General features: G+C 45.8%; 1 protein-coding gene across 2 annotated transcripts in view; it reads left to right on the top strand.

Annotated features, from left to right (window-relative positions):
- Window positions 1–27,629, top strand: part of PLD1 (phospholipase D1) — a 60,933-nt gene that overhangs the window by 11,626 nt on the left and 21,678 nt on the right. The window contains exons 2-16 of one of the 2 annotated variants that reach the window (XM_058030919.1): window positions 5,370–5,555; window positions 5,878–6,005; window positions 6,296–6,441; window positions 7,172–7,280; window positions 8,707–8,772; window positions 14,311–14,369; window positions 14,831–14,923; window positions 17,296–17,448; window positions 18,144–18,293; window positions 19,078–19,161; window positions 20,837–20,918; window positions 22,899–23,009; window positions 24,233–24,445; window positions 25,898–26,114; window positions 27,036–27,149. In XM_058030919.1, the coding sequence (XP_057886902.1) occupies window positions 5,402–5,555; window positions 5,878–6,005; window positions 6,296–6,441; window positions 7,172–7,280; window positions 8,707–8,772; window positions 14,311–14,369; window positions 14,831–14,923; window positions 17,296–17,448; window positions 18,144–18,293; window positions 19,078–19,161; window positions 20,837–20,918; window positions 22,899–23,009; window positions 24,233–24,445; window positions 25,898–26,114; window positions 27,036–27,149 (1,879 nt within the window). In that variant the 5' untranslated portion in view covers window positions 5,370–5,401. The remainder of the gene's footprint in view (window positions 1–5,369; window positions 5,556–5,877; window positions 6,006–6,295; window positions 6,442–7,171; window positions 7,281–8,706; window positions 8,773–14,310; window positions 14,370–14,830; window positions 14,924–17,295; window positions 17,449–18,143; window positions 18,294–19,077; window positions 19,162–20,836; window positions 20,919–22,898; window positions 23,010–24,232; window positions 24,446–25,897; window positions 26,115–27,035; window positions 27,150–27,629) is intronic. The other variant, XM_058030920.1, reaches the window with a different exon arrangement.

The following is a 27,629-nucleotide window of genomic DNA, read 5'->3' as shown; positions in this document are numbered from 1 at the left end:
TACTGGGAGAGATGTCATGAGAACAGGAATGAGATCATTTTCAGGGATTGTAGTGTTTCTCACCGTAGGGATCAGAGTTGATACAGAGCATCAAACCCTGGGAGGCATTAGCAGGAAATGTCTGTTTTTCCTGGACATATTTTCTCTTCTCTGCTTACCATTTTTTCCAAATTAAATTTTTCTGGGTTTCATAGCTCTTTGAGGTACTTTTCAGCATCAGAACATATTAAGGAGCTGTGATTGTCCGAGCTTGTTTCTGATCTGCCATGATAGAGAATAAACTTAGGCTGACCAAGTTTTAGGTAGTCTGTGCTATTACCAGCTGCATACATTTTCACATCAGGACGTCAGTGTCTTCAAACACAGAACTGTTCATGAATATTTACAAAAATATGTATTTTCTGCCTTCCAGTTTCCATGCCTTTAAAGCTGTGCTTTTGTTATCCTGTGCAACAAGTAGAAAAAAATTTTCTTTAGTGAAGACTGAAATGGTCATATGATCCCTGAAGTAATAACTTGGGGTTAAAGCATAACCAAAATGGCAAAGAGCAAGTAGATGTTGGGCTTGCAAAGTTGCAGGATGGAGCTACAGGTTTGCAATATATTCACAAGGGCTCAGGGATTAATATAGTTAATTTCTGTTTTTTTAGCCGTTGTCACTGCAGTTGAAATCTTGGCTGATTCTTGGTGAAGTCACTATTTCCAGTGTATATATTTTATTAGTTCAAGAGGTTTGGGGCCTGTGTGCTGTGGGGACAGTCTGGGACAGAAGGCAGAGAATTTCAGTGGTGCTTCAAGAGGAAGTAATTGATATGAGATTGGGCTGGACAAAAGGCAGTGCCAGCTGTCTTTATAGGGTTTGTAGTATGTAAAAATATTCCAGTTTTTAATCATCTCCTTTTTTTTTTTCCTTTTCTGTTCCAAGGTTTTCCTTTACTGCTGAGTCTTTTCATTGTGTTTTCCCTCTGGCTGCCTTTGCCCAGGCAGACTTTGAGCCGGAGGAAGCTGGAGCAGCACCTTCCCTCTGTTCAAACACAGGCTGCCACTCCAGCTCCCGCCTGCCCCGGCAGCAGGTTTGGGGTGCAACTGTTCCCCTGCCTCCTGCAAGCCCTGGGGGCTCTGCAAATCCCTCCTCAGGCAGTGCCCTGCCTTTGCCATTAGGGCTTTATCCCTAATCTCTGCTTTAAACCAGCAGTTAAACTGAAAGAGAGTAGGTTTAGATTAGGTATTAGGAACAAATTCCTGCCTTTGAGGGTGCTGAGTCACAGGTTGCCCAGAGGAGCTGTGGATGCCCCATCCCTGGAAATGTTCAAGGCCAGGTTGGAAGGGGCTAGGAGGGACCTGGGATAATGGAAGATGTCCCTTCCTGTGGCTGGGGGTTAGAACTGGATGACCTTTAAGGTCCTTTCCAACCTAAACTGTTCTGTGATTCTAATTCAGAGCACTTCTCCCTTGTCCACCCTACTCACAGCAACCTTCTGCAGGGTTGCAGTCTGCTGTGACATTTCTCTGCCTTCTCTCAGTATTGACACTGTTCTCACAGGTCAAATGCTTTAGGCCTGAGTTCTCCTGTGTTCTGCATCATCTCTTCCTTCCTGGCTCACAGGCAATAGTCCTGTTTGTTCATCTTGGCACAGGTTTTGCGTTTGTTCGGATTGCCGGTTCTTGACTCAGTCAGATCCTGGTTTTTCTCTTTTGGTTGTTTGGGTTTATTTTCCTTTAAAAAACATGCTGCTTATTTTCTATCTTGAATGGCAACAGCTGAATGCTGAAATGCAGCACTTATTTCTCAGAAGTTTCATCCTGTTATTTGCAGTCTGCTGCGATTTGCTGGTATCACTTGATACCAGTGTCAGAGGTTCATAATTCCCTTCTCTAGTCTGTCAGCAGTGTGAGCAGTGAGTGGCACTGGACAGACAGGGCCTTCTTGGTGCAGCCTGCCTGGTTTGTGGTAAAATCCTGGATATCCATGTCTGGTGCCTGTTTGCACCCAGCCTGTTGCAGATTAGCCCAGGCATTCCTCAGCTTGCCCGTGGGAATGCAGAGAGTGACCACATGGAAACTGCCCAAGAGGTTAAATAGCTCTTGTGGAGCAGGGCCCTGTGAGCAATTTGGCAAAGCTTTCAGAGGGGTGTGTGTGTCCTGTCTTTCCAGCTGAGCCCAGTGCCATGTGGCCTGCCCAGCGTTGGGTTTGCCCTGTGTCCTGTGGCTCTGCAGCAGCCAGCTGTGACAGGGAGCCTGGCCCCTGCCCAGGTTTGTGGGGCAAGTCACATTTTCCTTCTCAACCCCAAAATTTGGCTCTGATCTTAATGGGGATAATCCTGCTGCTGAGACTGACTCAGGCCCACCTGAGTTTGGACCCTGCTTTATCGCAGGATGTGTCTGTGCCAGCTGTGAGAACAGCTTTTGCTTTAAAAAAAAATAAATAATAAAATCCTGAGTTAATGGAGCCCTGCTGCGGTCCCTTGGAAATAATCATTGCATACACTGGTTAATTGTTTATCCATTAACCAACTGTGTCAATTAATGTGACAAAGAACCCAGCTGTACCTGGCACAGTGGGGAGGAGAGGAGGAGGAGGAGGGAGGATGAGCATCTCCTCTCTCTGTTGGCTCCTCTCTGTTGCTCTTCCTGCAGCCCTGCTGCTGTGGTATTTGTCTGCTGGTTTCCTTCAAGTGTAATTGCTGGCATGGCACGTCCAGAGTGTGTTTGGGCTGGTGTTCTTTTTGACCATGGAAAACTTCTTTTGGAAAGGACATTAAATTTCCATGAAGTAAAAGCATCTTCTCATGGAGGAAAAAAAATTTGTTTTGTTTCTAAATACGAATGTACACAGAAATACAAAGCAAGATGCTACTTTATTTCCAGCTAGAAATATACAAAAAAATTCTTTGCATGAAGTACTGAGTGGGAAATAGGATTTTAATGTAGGTATGAGGGTAAAGTGAGGCTCTGGGCTCCCTCCTGCCATCCCCAGGGTTATTGGGAAAGCCTGGCAGCATGGCCTCCCTTGGGAATGCTGTTTATGTGTGCCTGCTTTCCAGGGAGAAAATCAAACATCCAAAGCCAGTCTATATCAGGTGGAATGACTTCACTCCAAACAAATGAAAATGTACCTTCTGCTCACTGAATAATTGAAGTCCCTTGCAGTACATTGTTAGAATGGGAAAAGTGTAAAGCTTCCAAGGGGGAGAGCTGGCTTTCCATGAGTGGTGACAGGGGAGGTGTGGGACAGTGCCAGTGCCAAATTCCTGCTGCACAGAGAGTGCACGGGCTGGGTAGGGTAACACCAGTGGGGTGAGAACAGTTTGATGATTGAAACAAAATAAAATATAGTAATAATTGTAACGAAAGGGGAATAACTGATGGAAATAAATGATGCATAATACAGCAATTTCTCAGCACCCCCTGGCCAGTGCCCAGCCCCCAGCAGCAGTTGGCACTCCCCAGCCAATTCCCCAGCTGATATCCTGGGAATGGTGTCCTGTGGAATGGAATGGGATTTCCCTTCGGCCAGTTTGGGTCAGCTTTCCTGGCCGTGCTGCCCCACAGCTTTTTGTGCACCTCCTCATCGTCAGAGCCTTGAAAACTGGGAAGTCCTTGAATTAAGGGAAGCAGAACATAGCAACAACTCAAACATCAGTGTGTTATCAACATTCTTCTGGTCCTAAATCCAAAACACAGCACTGTACCAGCTTATAATAAAATTAACTCTGTCCCAGCTGAAACCAGGATGTGGCCCCGAAGTTCAGTGTATCACTGGGAAAGGAGGTATCCACATGTGTGTTTATATTTGAATTGTTCATGCAGGTCTCTTGAAGTGGCCTGGGGGCCCAGTGATCCCCTAGTCTGGTCCTAAAACCTTCTGTGCTCTGGTGGCTGTCCCTGCCACTGGTGGAAGGTGACAGAGCTACCCAGGCCCTTGGAGCCCTCACTCCCAAGATGAAACTGTTGCTTCTACATTTACTTTGGTATGAGAGAAGGGACTGACCCAGTTTTTCTTGATTCAAGGTCGTGTGCAAATGGATTTTTTTTTCTGAAGGCAGCTGCTTCTAGCATGTTTTTAGGCATACATGGTATCAGCCTTGTGTAGTAATGAAATAATGGACTTGTTTCAAGAGGAAACAATAATAAAGAATGCTCTTTCAAAAGCAGCTAAACACATGATTTATTAAAATGTGAAATTATTTCCAAGTTACAGCATACCCAGCTCTTGTTGTGGAGCTCACACAAGAATAATTGCACAGTGTTCTTTGCAGAACTTAACATCAGAAATGTCACACTTTTTGGAAAAATCATTCTTTAACACAATGTAAGAGCTTCCAGAAGGATAAATGGGCATCCTTGTATTGGCTTCTGTAAAATGTTGCCAGTTTGTCCCATCCATATTTTTTCAGGGTAGCTGTGACATTTATTGCAGAGCAGGACAAAGATTGAAGGGACTTTTTATCATCATTAGGGCAATGCCCAGGAAGAGCTGGAGCCTGGCTGTGTGCAAGGACCAGCAGCCAGCTCCACAGCCCCATGGTGAGATGCAGAGCCTAGAGGAGGAAGAGGAAGAGGGTTTGCAAATATTCACAAGCAGGAAAGGCTTGTGCTAGTGTCAGTGGCCATGCCTCATATATCGATTTACTTCTGTTTCCTTATTATTTTTGGCTTCTTCCTTCCCTATTTTTCTTGTGACTCAGGCTCCTGGAATGGATGGGTGGGAATAAAGATGGGAAGTGCTGTAGCCACCAGTGCCCAAACACCTCTAAGTGCCACTGCCTGAGTGCCCTGAGTGGGCTGCAGCCTTTTCCCTGGCTGTGTCCCCATCCCTAAGGGACAGTGGGCTGGTCCCCTGCAGCCACCCGGGATGTTGGAGGGGTGAGCACAGAAGATGTGGGATCCACCTTGTTGATCTCAAGCTTTCTGTGGGGATCAGGATGCTCCTGACCCTGGAGAGGAACCTTTAGAGCTGTAACTTTGGAGCCTGCTGAGAGGATGGAGCCGTGGGAGAGCACGAGGCACGCAGACACCACAGGCGGTTGTGTAAGGAGCATAGAAATAGAGGAAATCTTAATAATGCTGGGAGTTTTTAGCACTGCTTCACTCAAAGGAAGAACATGTAGCAAAAACTCCTACTGGTTTTCTGAGTGAGCTTTTCCTTGGTGTAGCCTGACCTGGGAAACGCTGCACCAGGTGAATTAAATCTGGGATTTGGCCAGCCAGTGCTATAGCTGAATATTTGCTATTGGGTGTGTAGGGTAGGATAGTTGGGAAGAATGTGGGTAAGGGGATGGAAGGAAGATGTGTCCGTGCATTTCCAGTGGTTTCCTTCAGCCCTGTGCTGCAGAGAAGGTGCTGACAGCTCTGCTCTCTCTCCGCAGCGCCCCGCGGCTCCTGAGTGCAGGCCCCTGAGATGTCTCTGAGAGCAGAAGGCCATGCAGCCACATCCACGCTGAAGAAGCTCGCTGCAGACATGAGCAACATCATCGAGAGCCTGGACACCAGGGAGCTCCATGTGGAGGGGGAGGAGGTGGACTCGGAGGTGCTCACTGACCCCAAAGGCACCGGTGAGTCGACTCCCCTGTGTCCTCATCCCATGTCCTGCCTGGCTTTTATCAACCTGTTGGCAGGGAGGCTACAGCCGCAGGGGTTTTACCAAGCCCAGCATTGACCCTGATTTAGAACCTGGAGGCTCTTAATACTTGAGCTTCTCAAGTCAAGTCCCTTCTGTGTAACCTTGTCTTTGAGCTTTCTTTAATAAAAATTGCTCTTTTGCTGGAAGTAATGCTGTATAAATCCTCCCATGTTAAAGCATTGCTGTTGGCTGCCTTTCATGCCCTGTTACCAGGCTGCTGAGCTAACAGATTTGTGGGTTTGTGCTCCTTGCAGTTTGCATCCCCTTCTCTGCCATCTACCACACCCATGGGTTCAAGGAGCCGGGCACGCAGACGTACCTCTCGGGATGTCCTGTCCGAGTGCGTGTGCTGGAAGTTGAACGCTTTACTTCCACCAAGAAGGTCAGAACTTCACAGATTTTGTTTGATTCCTGTAGAACTCTATTTAAAATGCTGCCTTAATTTTGTGCTTGCTTGTTCATGGGCTGAGGAAGCAGCAATGCCTGTGTCTCAGAAAATGCTTAGGAGAGAAGGTTGTCTGTCTATTTATAAAACCTAATAAAGCAGAACAAGAAATTGTGAGAGACAATAATCCTTAAGTAAAGCTGAATAAAGGCTCTTTAGATGACCAGCTGCAGGAAAATGGCTTATTTCAAAACTTGCATGCCATGTGGTGATGCTCTCCCCTGCAGGTACCAAGCCCCAATGTTTATACCATCGAGCTGACCCATGGAGAGTTTGTCTGGCACGTGAAAAGAAAGTTCAAGCACTTCCAAGAGTTTCACAGGGAGCTGCTGAGGTACAAAGCCTTCGTGCGCATCCCTATCCCCACCAGGAGGTGAGTGTGGACACAGCTTTGGGGGGTGTGATCTGTTAATTTAATGTCTTATCTATTTAACTTCATTGGTCCTATTTGCTTTGCTGCAAGGAGGAGAGGGAAGAAGAATTCAGTCTCCATTAATATTTAGCAGCTATGATAAAAATATTTAATCTATGTGTTCAGCAGCCATAATCTAAGTGATGCAAATATCTCTCTGCTGACGCAGAACACGTTGTCTCCTGGGTCATCAGCTTTTGAGCTGGATTTGCCTTGAACTTGGGGAAGGGGTATGATAATGCTAATGGAAATTGCTGGAGCTTTGTGGCTTTCTGACAGTGTGGGCAGGACGTGGGAGGCATGGGGGTCCCTGGCCAGGCTGGCCTTGGTGCTTGGGATGGCTGGAAATATAAGAGGAACAGGAGTATAAATGTGAAAAGAAGTGGTGAAGGAGAGTGAGAGCCTTCTGATGTAGAGAATTCTTGGGAACATTATAGGAAAGGTAAAATTATGAGAGGTTAAGAGCTGGAAGAACGTAATGCCCTTAAAACAGGATGTGGACTCCTTTTCCTTATGATACCAAAAGCTCACAAATCAAACTGATACTTCTGTGTTGTGTTTTAAGACACATGGAGCACGCTGGCTTCTCGGATAGAAAAAATAAAGGCATTGCAGCAGAAGGGTTATTTATTGAGGCATACAGACACTTGCAGCACTGAGACTTGATGTTGGGGTGTGTTTTTCCTTGCAGTCACACGGTGAGAAGACAATCCATCAAAAGGGGAGAGCCGAGGCAGATGCCGAGTCTGCCGCACACCGCAGAGAGCACGGTGCGGGAGGAGCACTTCTCCAGCAGGAGGGTAAGAGCCACCTCCCTGTGGGGGCCAGAGGGATGCTCTGAGGTGCAGAGAAGCCTGGCAGGTTGCTTGCAAAGCCACACACCATCAAAACCCTTGTTTGGTATCATTACAGTATTTTTCTTGACAAAGTTTGGCTGTGACAAGTCCGGCTTTATTGCCAAATTCTCTGCTGCACAATGATGAGGGTGCTGCTCCTGGGGTTCATGTGGGCAGAGCTTTCCTCTGCAGTTGAGGAACACTGTGATGCTGGGAGTGGTGGTTCCCCTCCTCCCACCTGCTCTGATTTAAAGATAGACAAGGCAGTTTTCAGAGTCAAGTTGCGTGATGGAGGCAGCCCCGTGGCCATCAAAATCTGAGAGATTTCAGTGCCATCCCCCTCTGAAAGAGGAGATGACAGCCAGGCTATTGATGCTGAAGTGGGTAATTTTAGCCCAGGCACACGTGTTCTGTGTAACTTCATCAGATGTTAACAGATGGGCCCTTCCATGGAGAGGGTGGATGTCTTCCTACCTCTTCATTGCAGCTTTGCTGCTCACAAGTTAAAAACTCCATGTTTGTTCAGGCTGTGCTTATCGTTCTCTTTCTGCTGCTCCCTCCCTCCTTCCCTCCCTGGGCTTTGTGCCACTGGAACTTCAAGGCCCAGAGGATTAAAGGATTGTGTCTTGTGGCTGTGCCATGCAGAAACCCTGCTGTTCACAGCTTCTCTGATGTGTGGGAAGTTTGAGGAGAGAGATGTGGGTTTAAAAGAAGAAGAAAACTGTTGTATAGATGCTTTTTATTTTTTAGCCAATGTTTCCTTTCAGTTTGCTTCGTGTCCTGTAGGACTGTGCCCGGTTTCCCATGCCCAGACAGTCCAATTTTTTCTTTTCCCTTTTATCATGAGGATGGTAAGAGATTACTTCTCCCATAATGGTTTCTTCTCTTCTCCCTCCCTGGCTGGGAGGACAGGCCCAGCCACTGCTCTCTCTGTGCCCTTGGGACAGGACAGCATGGTCCCTGTGCCACTCACCCTGTGAACCTTTTGTTTTGGTTAAACAGGCTCTCTCAGTGCCTCTGAGCCTGTTTTCTCAGAAAGCTGATTCCTGTGGGCCAGAAACAATGGGGACTGATTTGGTATTTAAAATTGTTCTGAAACTTTAGCTCAGTCACAAAAGTTTACCTCCAAGGTGACCCTGCCACGGAGCAGATCTGCTGGTGGAAGGTGCAAGCACAGGACTATGAACAGTAAACAACCTGTTTATGGCCAACTGTTTATGGTGCTGAGCTATGATATCCTGTGAGCTCATAATAATGGATTTATTTATCCATTCAAACTGAAAAGTGGGTCTGATTTCTTGATTGCTTCCTAATTCCAGACAGTTGGGTTACAGGAATTTTCAAGAAAAACCTGCACATCCTATCTAAAGTTTCAACATTTTAATTGTAGAAACAGCTGGAGGACTACTTGACAAATATCCTGAAAATGCCAATGTACAGGAACTACCATGGAACAGTAAGTAAAAATTACTTTGCTTAATTATCTAAAGAATATTCCCTTTACAAATGCTGAATTCATTGGAAGCAAACATGCAGCTTCTGCAAGAAACATTTTGCAGCTGTTTTGTGAGCATTTTGGCTTAGCTGATTTCTCCAACACAGATGTAATATGATTAAAACCAAAGGAATGACTCAGTGGTTGCTGGTATAGCACAGTGATAACCTCCTCAAGCTGGTTCAGTCCAGACAGCTGGCTGTACATGTATGATACAGTGAGATTCTGTTTAATTCTGCAGACTGTGTAAGATGATAAGTTACAGTTCTAAATACTTAAAAAATTGGAATACAAACCATATTTGTATTTGCTCCTTCAGTCTGGGCTTTGTGTGTGGTTCTGGGTGCAGATTTGTCTTGGGTTTCTATTCTGGGCAGTTTCCCTGGACATTAGTGATGTTGAGTTTGTGTGTGTGGGATACCCAGAGAGGTGAGTGTTTTGTCAGTTCCAAAGGCTTATTTAAAGTTGGCTTATTTCCCAAAGTCAACACTGTTTGAAATGAGGAGAGATGTCAAATCCAGCTTCAGGCTTATTTTAAGCAAAAATATTTCTTTCGAAATTCATCCTCGAATGTTTCTTCAGAAGTCCTCACCTGTCAGCTGCAGCTGTGACATCTCTTGGGGATGGTAATTTATTTCCCCTTTTTTTGGCTGCATAATGACTGTGTTACTTCATCTTTTGTGTTACCAGCAAAATCTGATGCACGCACTGAGTAGCTGCCAAGTTTGGTGACATTTCTGAGCACAGAGTGATAGCTGGGAACACCTGGTTTTCAAACAAGCCAAAAATACAGACTGAACTTTGGGTTTCTGCAGCAGCCACTTCTTTTCCACTTTGGCTGTTAGAAATTCTTCTATTTTGCAGGATTTCCGTTGTGTAGAGATGTTGGGCAGCTCATAGCTGGATGTTGCGTATAAAAACTTGAAAACTGTGCGTGCTCTATTGCAGAGCTCAGTGTTGAGCGCTGCTTATTCCATGGGACAAAGGGCCCATTGGGGTTGGCCATTGCTCTCTGGATGGCAAGAAATCTTCAGGCTGAGGCTGAGGAAGCTGCATTCCTTAGAGTGCTTCTTTAGGGGACAGGCTGTGGAGCTTAATTCCAAAGCAGTGAAGAGCTGCATGTGGAAAAGAGTCATCTTTTGTTCTAGAAGCAGGATTGGGATAACTTGGCAATTTTGATCAGTAGCATATGCAGAGCGGGGGAGAGTTATTTTACAGTGTGGATCCATCTTGTCACTTTTAGGCAGGCGTTGCCTTTTTGAAATATTTTGGAACATTTCTGCTCCTCTGAGAACGTGGGTGATGCTTTGGCCAGGCTGTGGTTTGAGACAAGGCTGCACATTGGGGGCTGGGAGAGGAGATGGGCCAGCCCTGCCTTCCCAGCAGCTGTGGGGTGCTCCCTCCTGGGCTGAATCGCCCTTCTGTCCCCAGCCCCTGGAGCCAGATGTCCCTTTTGCACATAAATTCTCAGTTCATTGTTGGCTTTCACTGCATTTGGCCGCAGAGGAGTGTTCAGGGAGGATTTGCTGCCCGTGGTGGCGGCGCGGGTCCTGCAGGCGATGCTGGAAGAAAGCACAGGGAAGGAAGTGCTTCCTTTAAAACAGCACCCAAACCACCCCCACCATTCTCAGAGGAGACTGAAGTGGAAATTTCTGGCACTTTCCCTGCAACTGTATTTGTCCTCCTGAGAACAAAATGAGGGCTTTGCTCTTCCTGTGGTTGAGAAGCCTTTTGCCCCGATGCTGACAAATGCTGTAACTGTCTTAATCTTGGAGCACATTTGGACTTCTTTGTGTTCCTCTCATCAAATCCATGCACTGAGGACTTTTTTAAAATCAGGAACTCAGTTAAATCAGGCATGGAGTTGCAAAGGCAAGCTGAGACCTGCCTGGAGTGTAACCCTTGGTCATTGTGAAGAGCCTGCTTGGGTCAGTAGCATCTCTGAGGAGATGTTTTTTACATCTGAGCTGCACAATTTAATGAATTTGCTTTTTTACTTGTTTTATTTTGCTTCTGTGGTTAATTTATTATTTGCCAGTGAGAGCAAAGTGCTTTATACACTATCTGGAGGATGTGCCATGCACTAAGACAGTCAAGCCTGCCAGTCAGGCTTGTGGTTTTGCCCGAAGACCTGAAGTCACTGGTTGGGTTAAGGATCAGGTCCACAGTGACTACATGGCATTGGAGAGGTTGTACATCATCTAGCTTTTTATATTTAATATTTTTTAAATGATTTGATTTTTGTGGTTAAATCTCATGTCTTCTTCTTCTTTCCAAAACCTTTTTTATAGTACTTTTGGGCTGAGGTGCTTTAAGACAATTACTGTTGTGGGAATCTCAGTGTGTTAACTGTTCACACTTCTTTTTCTGAAAATTGGAAATTAGAGGAATATAGCCTCAAAATGTTGAGGCTTAATTGGATTCTGTTTAAAAAATTTTAGTAATTGGATCTTTGCATTATTTTTGTGCAAGCTCCCATACTTGCAAAAGGAAAAGTAAGATTTGATTGGATTGTATGTGTGTAATGTTTTGCATGAACTTTAGAGAGAGTAAAAACCTCATCTTAATTAGGAACAGCTGAGAAGTGAGAGAGGCTACTACTTTGCCTCTGATACAGTTGCAGATCCTTTGCTTGGATCTTTGTGGAGGTCCCCAGCCAACCCATCAATATTTCAAGCTATTACACTTGAAATGCAGCACGTTTAGGGCTTTTTTTTAATGTGTATTTTATATAAGCAATTTTTTCTTTGTGTAAGAAATTGTGCTGAACAATATAATTCTGGAGAGTATGTAATTCCATGTTATTGCTAGTGACCAGTGCTAATCAGCTTTTGATGCATGTCTGAACCCACTAAATAAAGAACAAGGGTCAAAATGAAAAAAATACAGCATGGAGAGGCTGAATCCTTTCTGAAATGAAGATGCTCTGTGAAACTTTGACTTACATAAATCATGCATGCTCCACATTGCTGGCAGGACAGGATGGTTTGAACACCTTGCAGCTGGTTCTCCACCTTCCACAGCCTGTCCTCCTGCAGCCCATCACTGCTGCCTGCCACAACAGTGTCACTGAGGCTGCATTCTCCTGGCCATACCTCATAGCACAACCATCCTGCTGCGGGTCTCTCTGAAACCAGAGTGGGATGCCAGATCCCAGGGAGGCAGCTGGGCAGCACAGGAATGCTGATGTGACCGAGATGAAAGCTCCTGCCTGCCTCTCCCAGCCTCTCTGTGAATGATGAGCACCTCAGATGAGACACTGTGACAGTAAAAATAGCTAATTGGAACAATTAATCATTCCATCAGATGTTTTGCTCTACACTCGGGAATTTTCCTTCTAACTGCAGGAATTTATTTAAGTTTTTTTTTTTTTACAAACCAACGCTTGATCAGTGTGTTGGATGGGCTCCTGTCACTGCTGTTCAAGAGACTGCTTGGCTGAAGATGAGGTGGCTGTGCTGCCAGACAATCTTTCTTTCTCTTTTATGTAGTGGTAGTTCTGTTTCTGCAAGAGGAGAAACCTCTTGGTTTTTCTTTTTGCTTCTTTGAGTACAATTATTTCTCTGCATGCAGTGCTCCTCAAATTCCTACCGGCTTTCTGGTTCCAGCCAGCATTTTCAAAGGGTTTTGACATTTCTGTGCTTTTTTTGTGTGTGTGTCCACTGTGAGAGACATGTCTGGGTTTCTGATTTGTCTGATATGAAATGCCATGAAGTTAAAATGGGATCCAAAGAACTGGCCTGAAATTTTGCTTGGGACCTCTGATAAGGGCTTGGAGGATACACTGGATTTTTTTCAGGCACTTCCCACCCTGCTCTGAGTGTTGATGCAGAAACAGCTGAAACATTCATTGGTCACACCTGGTGCTTTTCCAGAATGCTTTGGGAGAACAGAGAGAGCAAGATGGTTGGTAAAATAACATGGAATGACTTGTTCTAACCACTTGCTGAAAACAGGCTGAAATCACCCTAAAATCAAAGCATTAGGATTGACTCAGCTGATAGAGGTTACTTTATGTCCTTGAGATACTCAGAGGAAAGCAGTTGTGTATTTTGTTCTTCATGGCCTTGGCTGATATGAGAAGTTTGGGAGATCCCAGGAGCATCTGAGCATGAGGAGATGGAAGGATCTTCAGTTCTGCTGCTGTTTTCTGGGGAAAAAAATGATGGTATTGGGAAGGGAGCCTGTGCTAACCTCATTGTAATGGCAAGACAGACTTTGACCCCAAATTTACTGATGCTTTTTGTTATACTTAGTGTCTGAAAATGTCTTTGAGACTTAGGGCTCCACCCTTGTAATTCCTGTGCAAAACTGGATTTTGCTGATGGGGGCCCTGAGGCTGGTTTGCCAAAGAGAGATGGCAGTGGCCCTTTCCTTGAGAAGAGAAAGCCTTTTCTTGGAGTGTCTGTGGGTACAGGTGGGCATGTCCTGAAGCTGGTACTGAGGCTGCCTCCTGTCCCCACTCCAATCTGCAGCCCTAGCAGGGTTCATTGCCAAAATGTGCTGTTAGAGGTTCCCTCTGCCTGGCCAAGGGGACAGTGACACCTGCCCTGAGCACCCTTCTGCACTTGGCCACCTTGCTGTGCCAGTAAATTAGAAGTGCCTGGGTGCAGACAGGGTTCTGCTGTGTGACCCCTTTGCAGGGCTGTGCCTGCCCCAGCCCTGGCCTGCACAGGACACCCTGGGAGAATGTTTCTCCCTGCTGAAGGGGCCCAGGGCTAATAACCAGCAGACTGCCAGGAATGTCCTGCTGTGCCAAGAAAAGCCTGCTCAGTTGAAATTGCCCAGTGTCCTATTTTTAGAGGTGAACGTAATCATGCTGAGCTTTCTCACCAGCTTTGCTCACTCTTATGTTTCCTGCAATCCTGCTGAAGCAAGAGGAGCCATGAGGAGGCAGGTTCCTGGACTTTGGGACTTGAACTTGCTCTCTTCCTGCCCCACTGTGGTTTTCCTGTGGAATTTTGGTTTTGGTGCCAGTTGGCAGTGATGTGTGTCCAGCACTGCCCTGCTGCAGTGGCCTTGGAGGATGCTCATGGGCTGTGGGGCTGAACCCTCCTGTGGTGTCTCCATGGGGTTGGGGACTTCAAGGGTGCTCCCAGCTCTGGGCATGTGTCCTCATTTCCTTTGCAGTCTTGCTTTGAGGGTCCCTGGAGGGAGGAGAGGATTCAGGTAGACAGCCAGGATCACACAGACTCCTGAATAGTGTCAAACTTGAGTCTTTTTTCAGCCAAAAATCCAGGAGGGAGAATACCAGGGAGTCCCTGTGATGCATTTAAGTGTAATTGTCCTGAAATGTGTTCTTCAAAGTACATCTAAAATAAACAAACAGAAAACTCAACCAAAATACTTTCCTTGGTCTTCTTGGAGATGCTTAAGTGATGGTGGATAACATCTGCTCTGGATGTTCTGTAGGTCTTTATGGCTGGTCACTTTGATGAAGCAATAATTTTTGTGGATTTCAGGGTTATAAAGATGGGGGAATCTCTTTTTCTTTCCCAGATGGAGTTTGTTGGAGTAAGCCAGCTGTCATTCATCCACGACCTGGGACCGAAGGGCATGTGAGTTGTGAGCTGTCTTTGTGAGTTATGATTCACTAAGAGCATGGCTTTATACATAAATGCTGTTAAAATTAATAGCTTTCCTTTCTCAGCACTAACTGACTGGGGAATATTTTGCCATCTAGATATGAAAAATTATTACTGTTCAGACAGAAATGCTACAATTTGGAGAAAGGTTTTTAAGAATGAGCTGCTTTACAAGACAGTGCTTACAGGGCTTCCATTCTTCCCTCCCTGTTGGGCCACTTAATTTTCTGCTTCCAGTGCTGTAAAACGGGACCCTGTGCTTCTTAAAACTCCATTATTTTCTTCTGGGGTAGGGTTATTTTTGCCCTTCATCCAGCTTTTAGGGGCACAGTTGCAGAGCCAGCCCTAGGCACGAGGGCTGGGGGTTGCAAAGCCCCCAGCAGCTGCAGGTGATGAGCCCCAAGCCTCACCCTGCCCCTGTTGTGTCCTTGCAGAGAAGGGTTCATCATGAAGCGCTCCGGGGGCCACCGCATTCCTGGCCTCAACTGCTGTGGCCAAGGGAGGATGTGCTACCGCTGGTCCAAAAGGTACTGCTGGGCTGCCACGGGGGGGATGTGCTCCCTGGCACACAGAAATCCCTGCTTGTCTCCTTCTCCCAGAAATCTGTGGGAGAGAGTCTTGCTGTTTTTACGAAAGGCGCAGATTTTCAGGTTGGAAGGGCCCGTGGGCTATTCCCCGCCTCACCCTTCCATCTGGTGGGGTTTTTTTTCTCCTTGGTGAGTTCACAGAAGGGACATGTTACTCCAGAGAAAACCTGGGGTTTCCTAGAGTTGACAGAAAGGACTGTGCCCAGCTTTCCCTGCTGTGGGAGCACAGGTGGCTCTGTGCCTCTGGGAGGGAATGTGGCTGGTGACCTGCCCCAGGCAGATTTCAGCCTGGCCTTCGGAGCTTCCCTTCCTCAATTCACAAAATGAAAATCAATTAATTGAAACACACTTTGGACTGCTTCAGGGCAGGATCAAATCAGGTGTGACCTGCAATGCTAAGGAGCTGTTTGGTGCAATTAACCATGGCATTAAATACATTTATGTATTGCCTCTTGCTGATTACTGCAGGTATTGAACCCCAATGTTTTCTCCTGTTCCCTTCCTGCTGCAGACAGACATAATTTGCTGTTCCCATCCCTTTACCCTCTGTGTTGCCTGGGGCTGCAGCACAGGGAGATGTGTGCTCTGGGGGAGTATCTGTGTTACCAGCCAGCCTCCAAACAATGCAGGCTGTACTTCCTGGAGCATACCCTTCCCAGGCATATCTCTCCATTTCAAAATCCAAACAGCCCATATCTGCCTTACAGCGACAATGGTCAATGGAGCTTACCCCAGGCATTATGCACCTTTGGATTTTAGCATCACCCATGGGCTGTCATTAGTTTTATCTTTAATAATGCTGTTTTCCAACAAAACCTTTCTGCATTCTTGTGAAGAAAAGGTTCTGTTTCTGCACACTCTTTCCAACATTTCCTAATTTAGGTTCACAGAAGATCTCTATAATGAGGGCACAAGGATACAAAGATGTGACCTTCCTTCAGGTCAAATCATTAAATTGTCACCAATTCTTTTTCTTTTTTATGGAAATATGCCTTTTCCTCTTGATACTCCTCAGTTAACTCTTTCTTGAGCTGTCCAGAGCTCAAGCTGTAGTGGGGCCAGCAGCACACCCAGCTCTGATGGATCTCCATTTTTCTTTAGAGCCTGGAAAGGGAGTAGGAGAAGTGTTTGAGTGGGATTGTGTACAGAATATCACAAGTGAGACACTAAATTCCCATCTTGGCCCACTGGGACTGATAGTTTATGCATCAATAAATAAGCAAATAATATTTCCCAGAGAGGGTTATTTAAAGGAAGGATTTTAGGAGATGGAGGAGGATAGTTGGGTGAAGCTGTGAGCAGGCACAGGCAGGGCTCCTCATGCCTGTGAAAACAGAAGGGAGAGTATTTAGAAATACATCTTGTGGGATGTTTAAGAGTGAAATTATGGGCCAAACAGAGAGGAGAGATATTTTGGCACCAAATGAGAGGTGATTCCAGGTTACTCTTTCAGGGCCCTGAAAGCAAGAAAAAAAATTACGGGATCTAATTAAAAAATATGGGAAATAGATGAGGAGCTGAGGCTGTTACTAAAGATACAGGAATGAACAGATTTTTGCAGTGTTTTGTGCTGCTTTGTGTGTTTCTGAGTGTGCAGAAGAATGAAGAGAAGGTCTGGTGATGGAGACCTGTGTGGGACAGAGGGGGCTGGTTACCCCAGCTACGCTGCAGGGGGAGAAAAAATTAGAAATGCCATTCACAGTAAAAAATGTGTTTTTTCCCAGAGTTGCCTTCAGGCTACAATATTTACGTAAAACCTGCCGGTCATCCCTCCTCGTGTGTTTCTAACAGGGTGCCTGTTGCTTGGCAATAAAAGCTTTCCAAAATGCCTTGTTCATATATTTTGATAGGAGTGAAAGTGATCCTAGCATCAGAATTAATGTAAGAAATGTCAAATAACTCCCATATAGCATACAAGCTGAATAAAAATCAGGGATGGAGGAAGGCTTGTTGCAGCATGCTTCATGCTCAGAGGTTTATGACCAGGGAGGTTCTCGTGGGTTTTGTTTAACAAGGGAACCTGTATTTTTAAAGACTCCTGTAAAAAGGAGTTATGTAATTAACTCTGAAAGTCCTACATTGAATTAAAACTCATTACCCAAGTTCATAAAATAGACACTTTTCTGCTTAGGAAAACCACCCCCAGTCTAGCTCCTGAGAATAATTTTTACCATTTAGTAGATTTCCCAGATAAATGATTTGCACGTGTTTTGAAGAAGTATTTTCCATTTTATTAGCTCTTTTCATGGCTCATGTTTTAAGGCCTGGCATGGGTGTGAAATCCAGGTGACATGGTTGCTGTGTCTGTACAGGTGGCTGGTGGTGAAGGACTCCTTCCTGATGTACATGAAGCCTGATTCAGGGGCCATTTCCTTTGTCCTGCTGGTTGATAAGGAATTCAACATCAAGATAGGCCAGAAAGAAACAGAAACTAAATACGGGTTGCAGATTGACAATCTCTCCAGGTAAGAAAACAACTTTGTTTATCCCTTTTAGTTTGCTCTTGCTTTTTAAGGAGAAATCGATGCTGCTCTGCAGGAGAGGTTAACAAGCCTGGGTGGCTGCTGCTGGTGTGCTCAGACCTGCTGGGAATTTGGCCCTAATGCTGATTATTTCCATGCCTTAATGAGGCATTTGCAGCTTCTGTTTGTCCATCCCTGTGGTTATTACTGGAGCCTGGGGGCATAGTGCATGCTGAGTTGCACAGTCTGGTTCAACAGCAATTGCTTAGGTAATTTTTTAGACTCTGTTCTCTTTAAGCTGCAAGAAGGGATGTTTTCTTCTGCATCCCAATGGAGTATTGCTCACAAGACATGCTAGTGGGGATAAAGAGATATTTAATGTTTTTATGTTAGTGCACAGTATAAATTCATCTCTTAAAAAATACAACATTGGCTGGCTCCAGCTCCAAGTTAAGCTGGTGCTAATAATTTAAACATGGGTGGGTTTTTCATGCTTGGCACTGCAATGCTGTTAGTCACTCAGAGCAGCTCAGTGCTGTGCATTCTTTTGCAAACAAAGCAGCGACATCCCTGCTTTTTGCGTAAATAAAACATGACTGGCACAGATGCATTTACCAACATGGACAGGCGGCGAGGAGCAGCCCAATTAAATGGAAATGGCTTCAGCCTGCTGCCCTGTGCTTCGTGTGTTCTCACAGGTCACTGATTCTGAAGTGTAACAGCTACAGACATGCCCAGTGGTGGAGGCAGGGCATAGACGAGTTCATCCGCAAGCACGGCAAGGACTTCCTGACGGAGCATCGCTTCGGCTCCTACGCGGCCGTGCAGGAGAACACCCTGGCCAAGTGGTGAGCACCTGCTGCCTGCTGCCCTCAGCACCTCTCAGCAACACAGCTGGTAGCCTTTGGGAACTTGGGGACTGGTGATAATTAAAGAAGTTGCAAAAAAAAACATGAGGCTTTCTGCAGCAGGGACGGAGTAGCAGTGCTGGTGGCAGGAGCTCTCAGTGTCACAGCTCATTGTGTTTTGCAAGTCAAGTTATGTTTAATTTCAAAGGTGTCGGGTATTTATCGCTGTAAGGATAAAGAGAAGAAGAGGGAATCAACAAATGCGGATCTGGGTATAGTCAGGAGGGTGGGCTGGTCTTTATGCACACAGCAGCCCCTGAGAAATCATTCTGTCCCCAGTGTAACCTGACTGCACTAATCCATTCCCAGAAGTGCCTCAAAAACTGGATTCTAGCTGGAAGCAGACCAGTACTTTCCCTGCACCATCTGCCTTGCAACAACCTCTGCCTGAGTACTTCCCATAAATCAAAGGAAACACCATTCCATCATCCTTTCCTGAGAGACAAACTTGGCTTGCATGTCAAGCAGAGCCCAGGAATATTGTGTGAAGTTGCCAGAAGTGCCAAGAGGCACTTAATATTCCCTTATTGTGCTATTTCATCAAGCTACTGATAGCAGCATAGAATTCTCCCTGCATATTGTCCTGATTCTGGAAATTGAATTGTGTTTGCTTTCGAGATGAGAACATAAATGTCATTAACACAGAAGCCCATCTCTCTTCAGCTGTGTACTTTGCTTAATGAAGGGGACGAGGCATAACTCTGCACTCTGTTTGCTTTTGCAGGTATGTCAATGCCAAGTGGTACTTTGAAGACGTTGCAAATGCCATGGAAGCTGCTAAGGAAGAAATTTTCATCACAGATTGGTGGTGAGCACTGCCACGTTTGGGTGTTGCCCAGCTGTCTCTCTGGGGACACTCCTGACAATGCAGCACTGTTCAGAGCCCTACAGTATGGCAGCTAGCCCTGCAGCCAGATGGTTTGGCAGCACACCCAAACCTCTCCTTGTGTTGTATTCAAAGGCCTTTTCAGGAGGGCTGGCAGCAAAAGCACACGCTTCAGATCAACAGCTTGGTTGTCTCCCTCCACGGAAATGCCTGAAATCACACGGAGGCAGCACCTGAACTGCACATGGCGTGGCTTGAGGGGCTCCTCAGGAGTGTAAATAGCTGCAAGTCTGAGAGGCATGGGTGTCTTTCAGTGTATCAGGGAAGAAGGATGCTCAGCAGTGCTATGGGATCCCCTTTCAGCTCCTCCTCACCGCCTTGGGAGGCCTCATGCCAAGTGTGAGAGCATCTTGTGGTGTGTCCTTTTGGTCTGCTCTTAAATGGGCCAGATAAGAGAGGAGGGGAGGTTGGTCACCTTTTCTAGGCTGTGTGTCTGCCAAAGGACCTGCTCTGCCCACTTGTTCCCTAGTTTGTGTTTATGCAGTGCTCTGGTTCCTGTTTGTGTCAGGACAAGGGTGCCCTCACAGACTGGGCAGAGTCTCCTGGCTGGGTGCTGGTTGTGGCTGCCCATGTCTTGCCTTTTCTGGAGGTTAATCTGCCTGAGCCAGCCTGGACCTTGGGCATGGGAGGCTTCCAAGACATGACTCAGATTTCCTGTTCACCTTAGGCACATCTCTGTGCTTCTCTTTCTCTGCCTCTGAAATGAACCTCTGGCTGCTTATCTGCTGCCTCTGGGAACTGAGAGACTTAGTTTCTAGGAGGAAATTATGAGAAAACTACATACCATGTTAGCTTTTGGTGGGGTAAATCTGTTTCCTGCCATGGCCACAGTTAAGCCTAATGTTAATGGATTCCCCCTGTGCAACATAAGGTGGCAGTTCAAGAACATCTCATTTCAGACCCATTGTCTCTTACTTAGTATTTTATTCAGACAATTGTTAAAGTATCATGGAATTCCAAAACTCACCTAAAAATTGATGTATAAGATAAAAATAGGATGTAGCAATATGCTTTATCCAAGCCCAAGTTGCAACGCTTGGTACAAAAGTAAAGGAATGAAATTCTGTCATCTTGCTGTGCACGAATTAGATGAGATTCCTTAACTATTTCTTGTAATCCTTAAAGCAATAACATGTCCTGTTGAGAGATCCAATTTCTTTGTCTATGGGCAGCAAGGAAAATTCAGCACAAATCTGTTCGGTTCAGATAGCTGAGGTACCAGGAGAACTGAAATCCCAACCTTATTTATTTTTTGTGCCTGCATATTTCTTTCAGAAAATCCTTAGGGTTTTCTTTTGTTGCATCTTTCTTTCACAGATAGAGTCACAATTTCCTTATTTATACATCACTGTTCAACCTGGTCTCATGGGTTATTGAATGAAGATGAATGTGCTGGACATGTCCCCTGCCCTCTGTAATGCTCAGTTATTAAAGAACAAAGAGCAGGATATTGGAGAATGCATCACTCTGGGACATGAGCTTTCACATCCACTTTATTTAAACTTCAATTCCTTTGCTTCCCAAGTTGGTTATTTAGGCCAGTGCTTTGTTTGCAGGCTACATGTGCTGTAGTTTTTATTCTCCTTTACTTTCTTAGGCTGAGCCCGGAAATCTTCATGAAGCGACCGGTGGTGGAAGGGAACCGCTGGCGGCTGGACTGCATCCTCAAGAGGAAAGCAGTAAGTGAGCTCCAGCTGCACCCTGCACCTCCCATCCAGGGGGTCATACTGGGGCTGGAGCACTTCCTCCATTCATTTTGGTAGAGATGAGAGTTAAAGCCTCACATCAGATGGCCTTGGAAAACCACGTGTTTTGATTTGTTCCCCTCGTTTGGGTTTGGAAGAGCTCAGAGGCAGAAGGTTTGATCCTCTGATTGCCCCAGGTTTGGGTCACAGCCTTGCTTTACAACTGTCTCAGTTCCTGGTGGGGTCAAAGACCTGCTGCTATCCATGTGAGTTATGTAATTTAGAGGTTACAGGGAAGGCTGAGCACTTTGTTGTGTTTATGAGTGTGGGCTGTGCTCCAGCTGTTCACACACCCTGTGATAACACCGATAACACCGCTGCTAAAAAGAGCTTGCCCATATCAGCAGAGTCACAAGGTTTGTTCCCATTCCAAGGAACTTGGACCCTTGCTGTAGTAGAAGGGCAGAATTCCATGCATTCCATAGACACGGACTTTAAACTAAAAAGGGGCAGGTTTAGATTAGCTATTAGGAAGAAATTCTTCCCTGTGAGGGTGGTGAGGCCCTGGCACAGGTTGCCTAGGAAATCGTGGCTGCCCCATCCCTAGAATTGTTCAAGGCTAGGTTGACTGGTACTTTGAGCAGCCTGGTCTAGTAAAAAGTGTCCCTGCTTATGGCTGGGGGGGAACAAGATGATCTTGAAGTTCCCTTCCAGCCCAAACCATTCTGTGATTCTGTGACGTGCTGAAATAGTCTTTGACTCTCCCTTTTCAAGCCAGTTGTCATCACAGTCCTCACCCCTCCACATACCTAGATAAAAAATGAGAGCTTTGTGTCTGACTGCTGTTGGTTTGGAATTACTCTTGTTTTCTGGCAAAAAATGAACTGGCCACAAGGCATCACTCACTCAAAGGAGGAATTTGGCTTCTTTTTGTCACATTGACATGGATTTTCTTATGACCATAAAAACATTGTGGTAAGGTGAGTGAGGTCAGTCACTGGAAATTCTAGCTCTGTCACTTGTGGTGTTCCTTTGACTCAGCAGGGCAGTCAGCAAGCTGATCTTGTGGTGTAGGGGTGAGGCTATCCTGGCTATGTGGTGCAGCATTGCCTTGGACTCCCCTGGGTGCAGTGGAGAGCAGAATATCATCCACAATTTGGAGATTGCCTTAGCTCTTAGTAGCAGCTTTAAGGGAATAGAAATTCAACAGGTTGTGGAAAGTTTAGGTTCCAAGTTTAAGCTGGCAAACTCTAGTACAGGCTTTTAATCCATGCTAATTTATGGGAAGTGGAGGTGTCCCAGTGTGTGACCAGTATTTGCCAAGGTTTGGGAAGCACTTGGCACATTTGAAAGTGCTTTAACAAAAGGTTTTAGAAACCCTGCCATGGATACAATGCTGGTCACAAAAAGCACCATGTTTTTAGCACTGCTCAGTGTGTTCCAGGAGCTTGTTCAGCTCTACCAGCAGAAAGAACCTCTTTACTGGTGTTGAGTTGGTGACATCCCCTTCAGGAGGGGGATGTCTGTGTCACCTCACTGGTCATGTCATCCTGCAGGGACATTGAACTGAGGGCAGCCCTCAGGGCAACACGAAAGAGCAGAACACTGAACTTTAGTGGATGAACATGATTGTAGTGAATCGTGCTTGCAAAATCTATCTCACAGGGTGTGTAAAAGGAGCTGCTGTAGGGATGACCTGTGGATGGGCCTTGGCATAGCTCAGACAAAACAGCAAAACCCACACAAACCCAGGTACTGAGCCCTTCTCAGAAAGCTGGAGAGCTTTCCCAGGGTTATTCCAGGCTGTGGGGGTCCCCATGGAGCATCTGGAAGAACATAAGAACAAAGAACCTCAATCAGCATTTCAGCATTTCCATCAGCAAACACAACACATTGCCTCTAGCTTTTCCTCCCTTTGGAAACAGACACTATTGATGTGCCTGTATTCAATGTGTTCTTTTTTATTTCTGACAGCAACAAGGAGTGAGAATTTTTGTTATGCTGTACAAAGAGGTGGAGCTTGCCCTGGGGATCAACAGTGAGTACAGCAAGCGGACGCTCATGCACCTCCATCCAAACATCAAGGTAATTGCACAGGGCTGTGTGGATGGTGTTGCATTCTGTTGTTCTTGATGGCTGGTGCTGACCCCGGTGGATTTGGGTGGGAACTGCAAGTTCAGGAGTGTTTCCTACCATTGCAGTGTGTCTGACAAGGTACACCCATATGGTGATGCCACATCTGGCAATTTCATTTCTTGAGGTTCTAATGGAACATAAAATTGTTTCGTTTAGATTTCCAAAGCAACTGTTTGCCTTAATTCACAAGAAGTGTTCTTCATGTGACAAGTTAATGGGGTTACATCAAATGGAAAATTACAAATTGAGAGTGTTGTCTCATTTCAGCATTTCTGCTCAAATGTGAATGATCAGAGTCAACACTGGGCATTAATGTTCCCATCACAGAAGAACAGCATTGCACTGTACTGTGCTGTTACACTGCTCTTATGGCACCAAGCAGAAAATCAGTTGTGGCAGACAAACCAGTAGATAAGGCTAGATCCAGTCTCTTAGAGACACATACACCTTAATGAGCAGTAAGGTACTTGTTATGCCAGAATAATTGATTTATTTTCACTTGATCAATTGTCACAGGGAAGGGAAGCATCTCTTCATCATCTTTGTAGCAAAACTGGACAATACACATGAGCTGTGTCACAAGTTTTGGGAGCAGCCAGGTGAAACTTGGTAGCTTTTTCTCCAGGAGACTGATCTAGTGGCTCTAACATCATAAATAAAACCCTGAGCTTAGATGCAGAAATTAGGGTTCCATAGATACTTGTCAAAAAGAAATTCCTAAACAAATGCCAAACAACTTGATTTTAAGTGGGGGGAAAAAACCACCCAACTTCTCATTTCTCTTATGTGATGGCAACAACCAAAGAAGTGACTCAGATCCCCAATATGTTGTTTTCTTTCAGAGCAGGCTCTGTGTTTGAAAGCTCAGCTATTACAGCTCAACTGAAGCAGTTTCTTTGACTATGGTCCTCTTATGGAGCTGTTGTAAGAGTGACCTATCCCAGCATCAGTAATCATTGCTGCTTGGGATTCCTGCATCCTGGGGAAACACCTGCCTGCCATATGCTATGGGGAAAATGAGTAGCTTCTGCTAATTAAGCAGTGAATCCATCCAGTAACAACTCCAGCATTTCCCCATCACCCCAAACAGCCCAAAAACTCTGCCCAGCTCTCTGCCTGGAAGGATTTAAATTTGACAGCGACGCTGAGCTCAAGTTCTGATTTCCTCACAGGTGATGAGGCACCCAGACCACGTATCCTCCTCCGTGTACCTGTGGGCCCACCACGAGAAGCTGGTGATCGTGGACCAGTCTGTGGCATTCGTGGGTGGCATTGACCTGGCCTACGGGCGCTGGGACGACGACGAGCACCGCCTGACCGACGTGGGCAGCGTCAAACGCGCCTCCACCGCCGCCACCAAGTCACTGTCCACCGCCAACCTGGCTGTAAGTGGGTGCTGTGCTGGTGGGGAATGCAAACTGCCTCAGGGGGCAGGGGGTAGGAACCATGACAGCACCAGCACACGCATGCAGCAGTTCAGCAGTGAAGACACGGGAGGGTGCAGGCATGGAGTTCCAACGTGCTTTAATGTAGGGCTATGCTGAAGGAGTCCAGCGGCCAAAGACAAAGGAGGGTCCAGGGTATAAAGAGACAAAGACAAAGGAGGGTCCAGGGTATAAAGAGACAAAGACAAAGGAGGGTCCAGGAAAAGAAGGGATGGACAAGAGCATCATGGATGCAATGGTCTGAGGGCTCAGGATTGGTACACAGGGAAGGGACCCATAGAAAATGCCAGGGTGAATTCGCGGGGTTACGCAAACCAATGGGAAAACAGGGAAGGAAGAACTTACCAAATATTAACATACAAGGGTAAAAGGGTTAGGGAAGGCCAATGGGCCAGTGGGGAAGACAGAACTGGGATAAATTAACACTGAGATAAATTAACATAGTGCTGCATAGCATCATGGGAGAAGCCTCTTTCCTCACCCTATCCTATGGGGAATGCCTGGAGCCTATGTGCATCTCTCCAGGGTATTGTTGTTGTCTTCTCCCCAGTAAATTCCTGGGCCTGCACAAGCAGCGTCCAGCTTGTGGCCACGGTCAGCCATGGCAGGTCTGGGGAGGGGTGAATGGGCTGTGTCCTCTTCTGAGCATGGAGTTGGGTTTTGGAGCTTTAATGACAAGTAAGTGGTGAGAGGAAGGATCTAAGCATCAAATGATTCTTTTGGTCTAGCTGCTGAGAAGCCCTTGCTAAGGCACAGATATGAGAGCTGGGTTTCCAATGGAGCTTGGAACAATAGCCACAATTTGAAGTCTGTGTTCTTAAAATCATAGAATCTTAGAATGGTTTGGGTTGGAAGGGACCTTAAAGATCATTTTGTTCCTACCTCCATCATGGGCAGGGACACCTTCCACTAGACCAGGTTGCTCCATGTCCTCTCCAATCTGGCCTTGAACACGTCCAGGGATGGAGCATGCACAACCTCTCTTTTCTTACTCTTAGAAATGCAGAGTAAGGACTTAGAGAGTGCTCTGAAATGTTTGTTGTTTGAGCCCTCAGCAGCTGCCTTGTTTGCTGAGCTTTCTGCTAACCTGGATCTGTATGCAACCACATGTCTCTAAAAATTTGAGAGGTCTAGGTTGATGAGAATTTCAAGGGGAGTAATAATCCAGAGTAAATTTATGGATCCAAATGCTGATAATATTACTAGGCTTTCCTGGTAAGTGCCTCCTCATTACAGACTCTCCCCAGAAAGCAAGCCTAGTTCCCACTGAAGTGTGTCTGTCAAGAGCAAAACTTGGCTCTCGTGGTTGTTTCTGAGCTCAGATCTGCACGAGAATCTGTAAAGGGGAACCTCTCCATACCTGACCTGCAGCCATGTCTGGTGTCTTTTCAGGCTGCAGCAGAGTCGACTGAACGTGTCCCACTGCAGCCTCAATGTCTGGCCCCAGAGAGCCACTTGTTTGAGAGAAATGCTGATGATGCCCCAGACACATCAAAGATGAAAGGAATAGGAAAACCCAGAAAGTTTTCAAGGTTCAGCATTTACAAGCACCTGCACAAGCACGGCATGCACCACTCTGACAGCGTCAGCAGCATCGACAGTGAGTCAAGTGAGTGATGCTCAGCTAAATAATGTATATAAAGGATGTGTGGAGGTGGTGGTGGGTGTTTGTGCACGTGCACATGATTTCTAGGGCAATGTGTTCTTTGTATGGAAGGAGAGTTGACAAGTTACCTAACTATCGGAATAATAGCTGTGTGTAGCCAACATGTAAATTTGTGTCACTGCAAAATAGAGAAGAAAGGTTTTATGTGTTTTTTTTTTTATTTAGCTAATTAGCAATTTTCATGAGCCATCAGATGATGTGATACAATGTATGTGATTCTTAATGTTTGTATTGTTGAGAAAAGTGTTTGTTCCTGCAAGAGAGAATTGAATCTTTCATTTCTCAACTTGGATTTATTATAACAAGCAAATAATTTCTGAATGGGATTATCCCCTCTCACAGACTAGTGTTAAAAGCTAGGTTTTAAATAAGTTCACATAAATGGAAATATTCCAAATTTACCCACTTACTAGAGAGGAAAGTCTGTTCAACAGTTGAATATTTAAATGCAGCTTTTAATTCCCAACATTAAAGATAACTTCAGTGCAAAATTACAGGGATCAGCTTGGCAATTGTTCCAGAATGAAATCCTTCCTGAAAGTCCTTGGCTCCTGAAGATGGGGGAACTTACTGGAATTTCCATCCCTCCCTGCTGGTCTTTCTCTTGCCTCTGGTTCCTCATGGGGGTCTTGGTTGCAGTCAGCTCAGGACACAGCCGTGCCTTTGTACTTCGTGACATCTGTTTGGGTTAAAACCAGCTGGGTCCTGAATTAGGTCCTTTGCCTGGCAGCCACTTGCAGTTGCAGCAAACTGATGTCTGGTTTGAGTTCCTGTCAGCCAGGTGTCTTCAGACAGGAGCAGGCACCATGGTGCAGAGGTGGACGTGTGTTTGTGCCATGAATAGAGCATCTTGACTCTCTGCAGGTTACTCTGCCCCCGCTAGGAGCCAGCCGAATCTAATCCAGAGTTTAAGGCCCCATCTGAAAATGTTCCATCACCACAGTGAATCCAAACAGGGGCTCGCTGAGCCTCGCGAGGGTAAGTGGAGGAAGGCAGAGCTGTGGACTCCTTCAGGCTTTAGCTGCTGATGTTTTTGCATTGTAACTATGGTAAGAGTGAGGCTGGGTGCCAGGATCAGCCTTTGCTGCTTGTTGTTCTCCCAGCATCCTTACCCCGCCTCTGTGGGCATCCTGGCAGAAGAGCCTTCTCCAGAATCTACAAATAAATAAGAATTAAAAACCCCAAAACAACAAAACAATCCAAAATCAAACAAATGAGCAAACAAAAGATTTGCAATAAAGACAGCAGGGAACAGTTGCAGAAATAGTTCTGATTCTGGTATGTGATGATTTCAGCAGCTCTCATCCTGTAAAGGAAAGAGCTGTTACTGGAACTGGGAAGTTCTGTATTGGATATTTTTAAAGTAAGCCTCATGCAGGAAGACATGCAAACAGAGAGAGGAAGCAGCAGAGTGGCTGCTGCCAGTCCCGTGTTTGGACAAAGACTTGGGTCCCCTCT

The sequence above is a fragment of the Melospiza georgiana genome, chromosome 10 (genome assembly GCF_028018845.1).
Source record: "Melospiza georgiana isolate bMelGeo1 chromosome 10, bMelGeo1.pri, whole genome shotgun sequence".
In the NCBI taxonomy this organism is placed as follows: Eukaryota; Metazoa; Chordata; class Aves; order Passeriformes; family Passerellidae; genus Melospiza; species Melospiza georgiana.
Note: the sequence above shows the minus strand (reverse complement) of the source record. Positions and strands in the feature narration are given on the sequence as shown.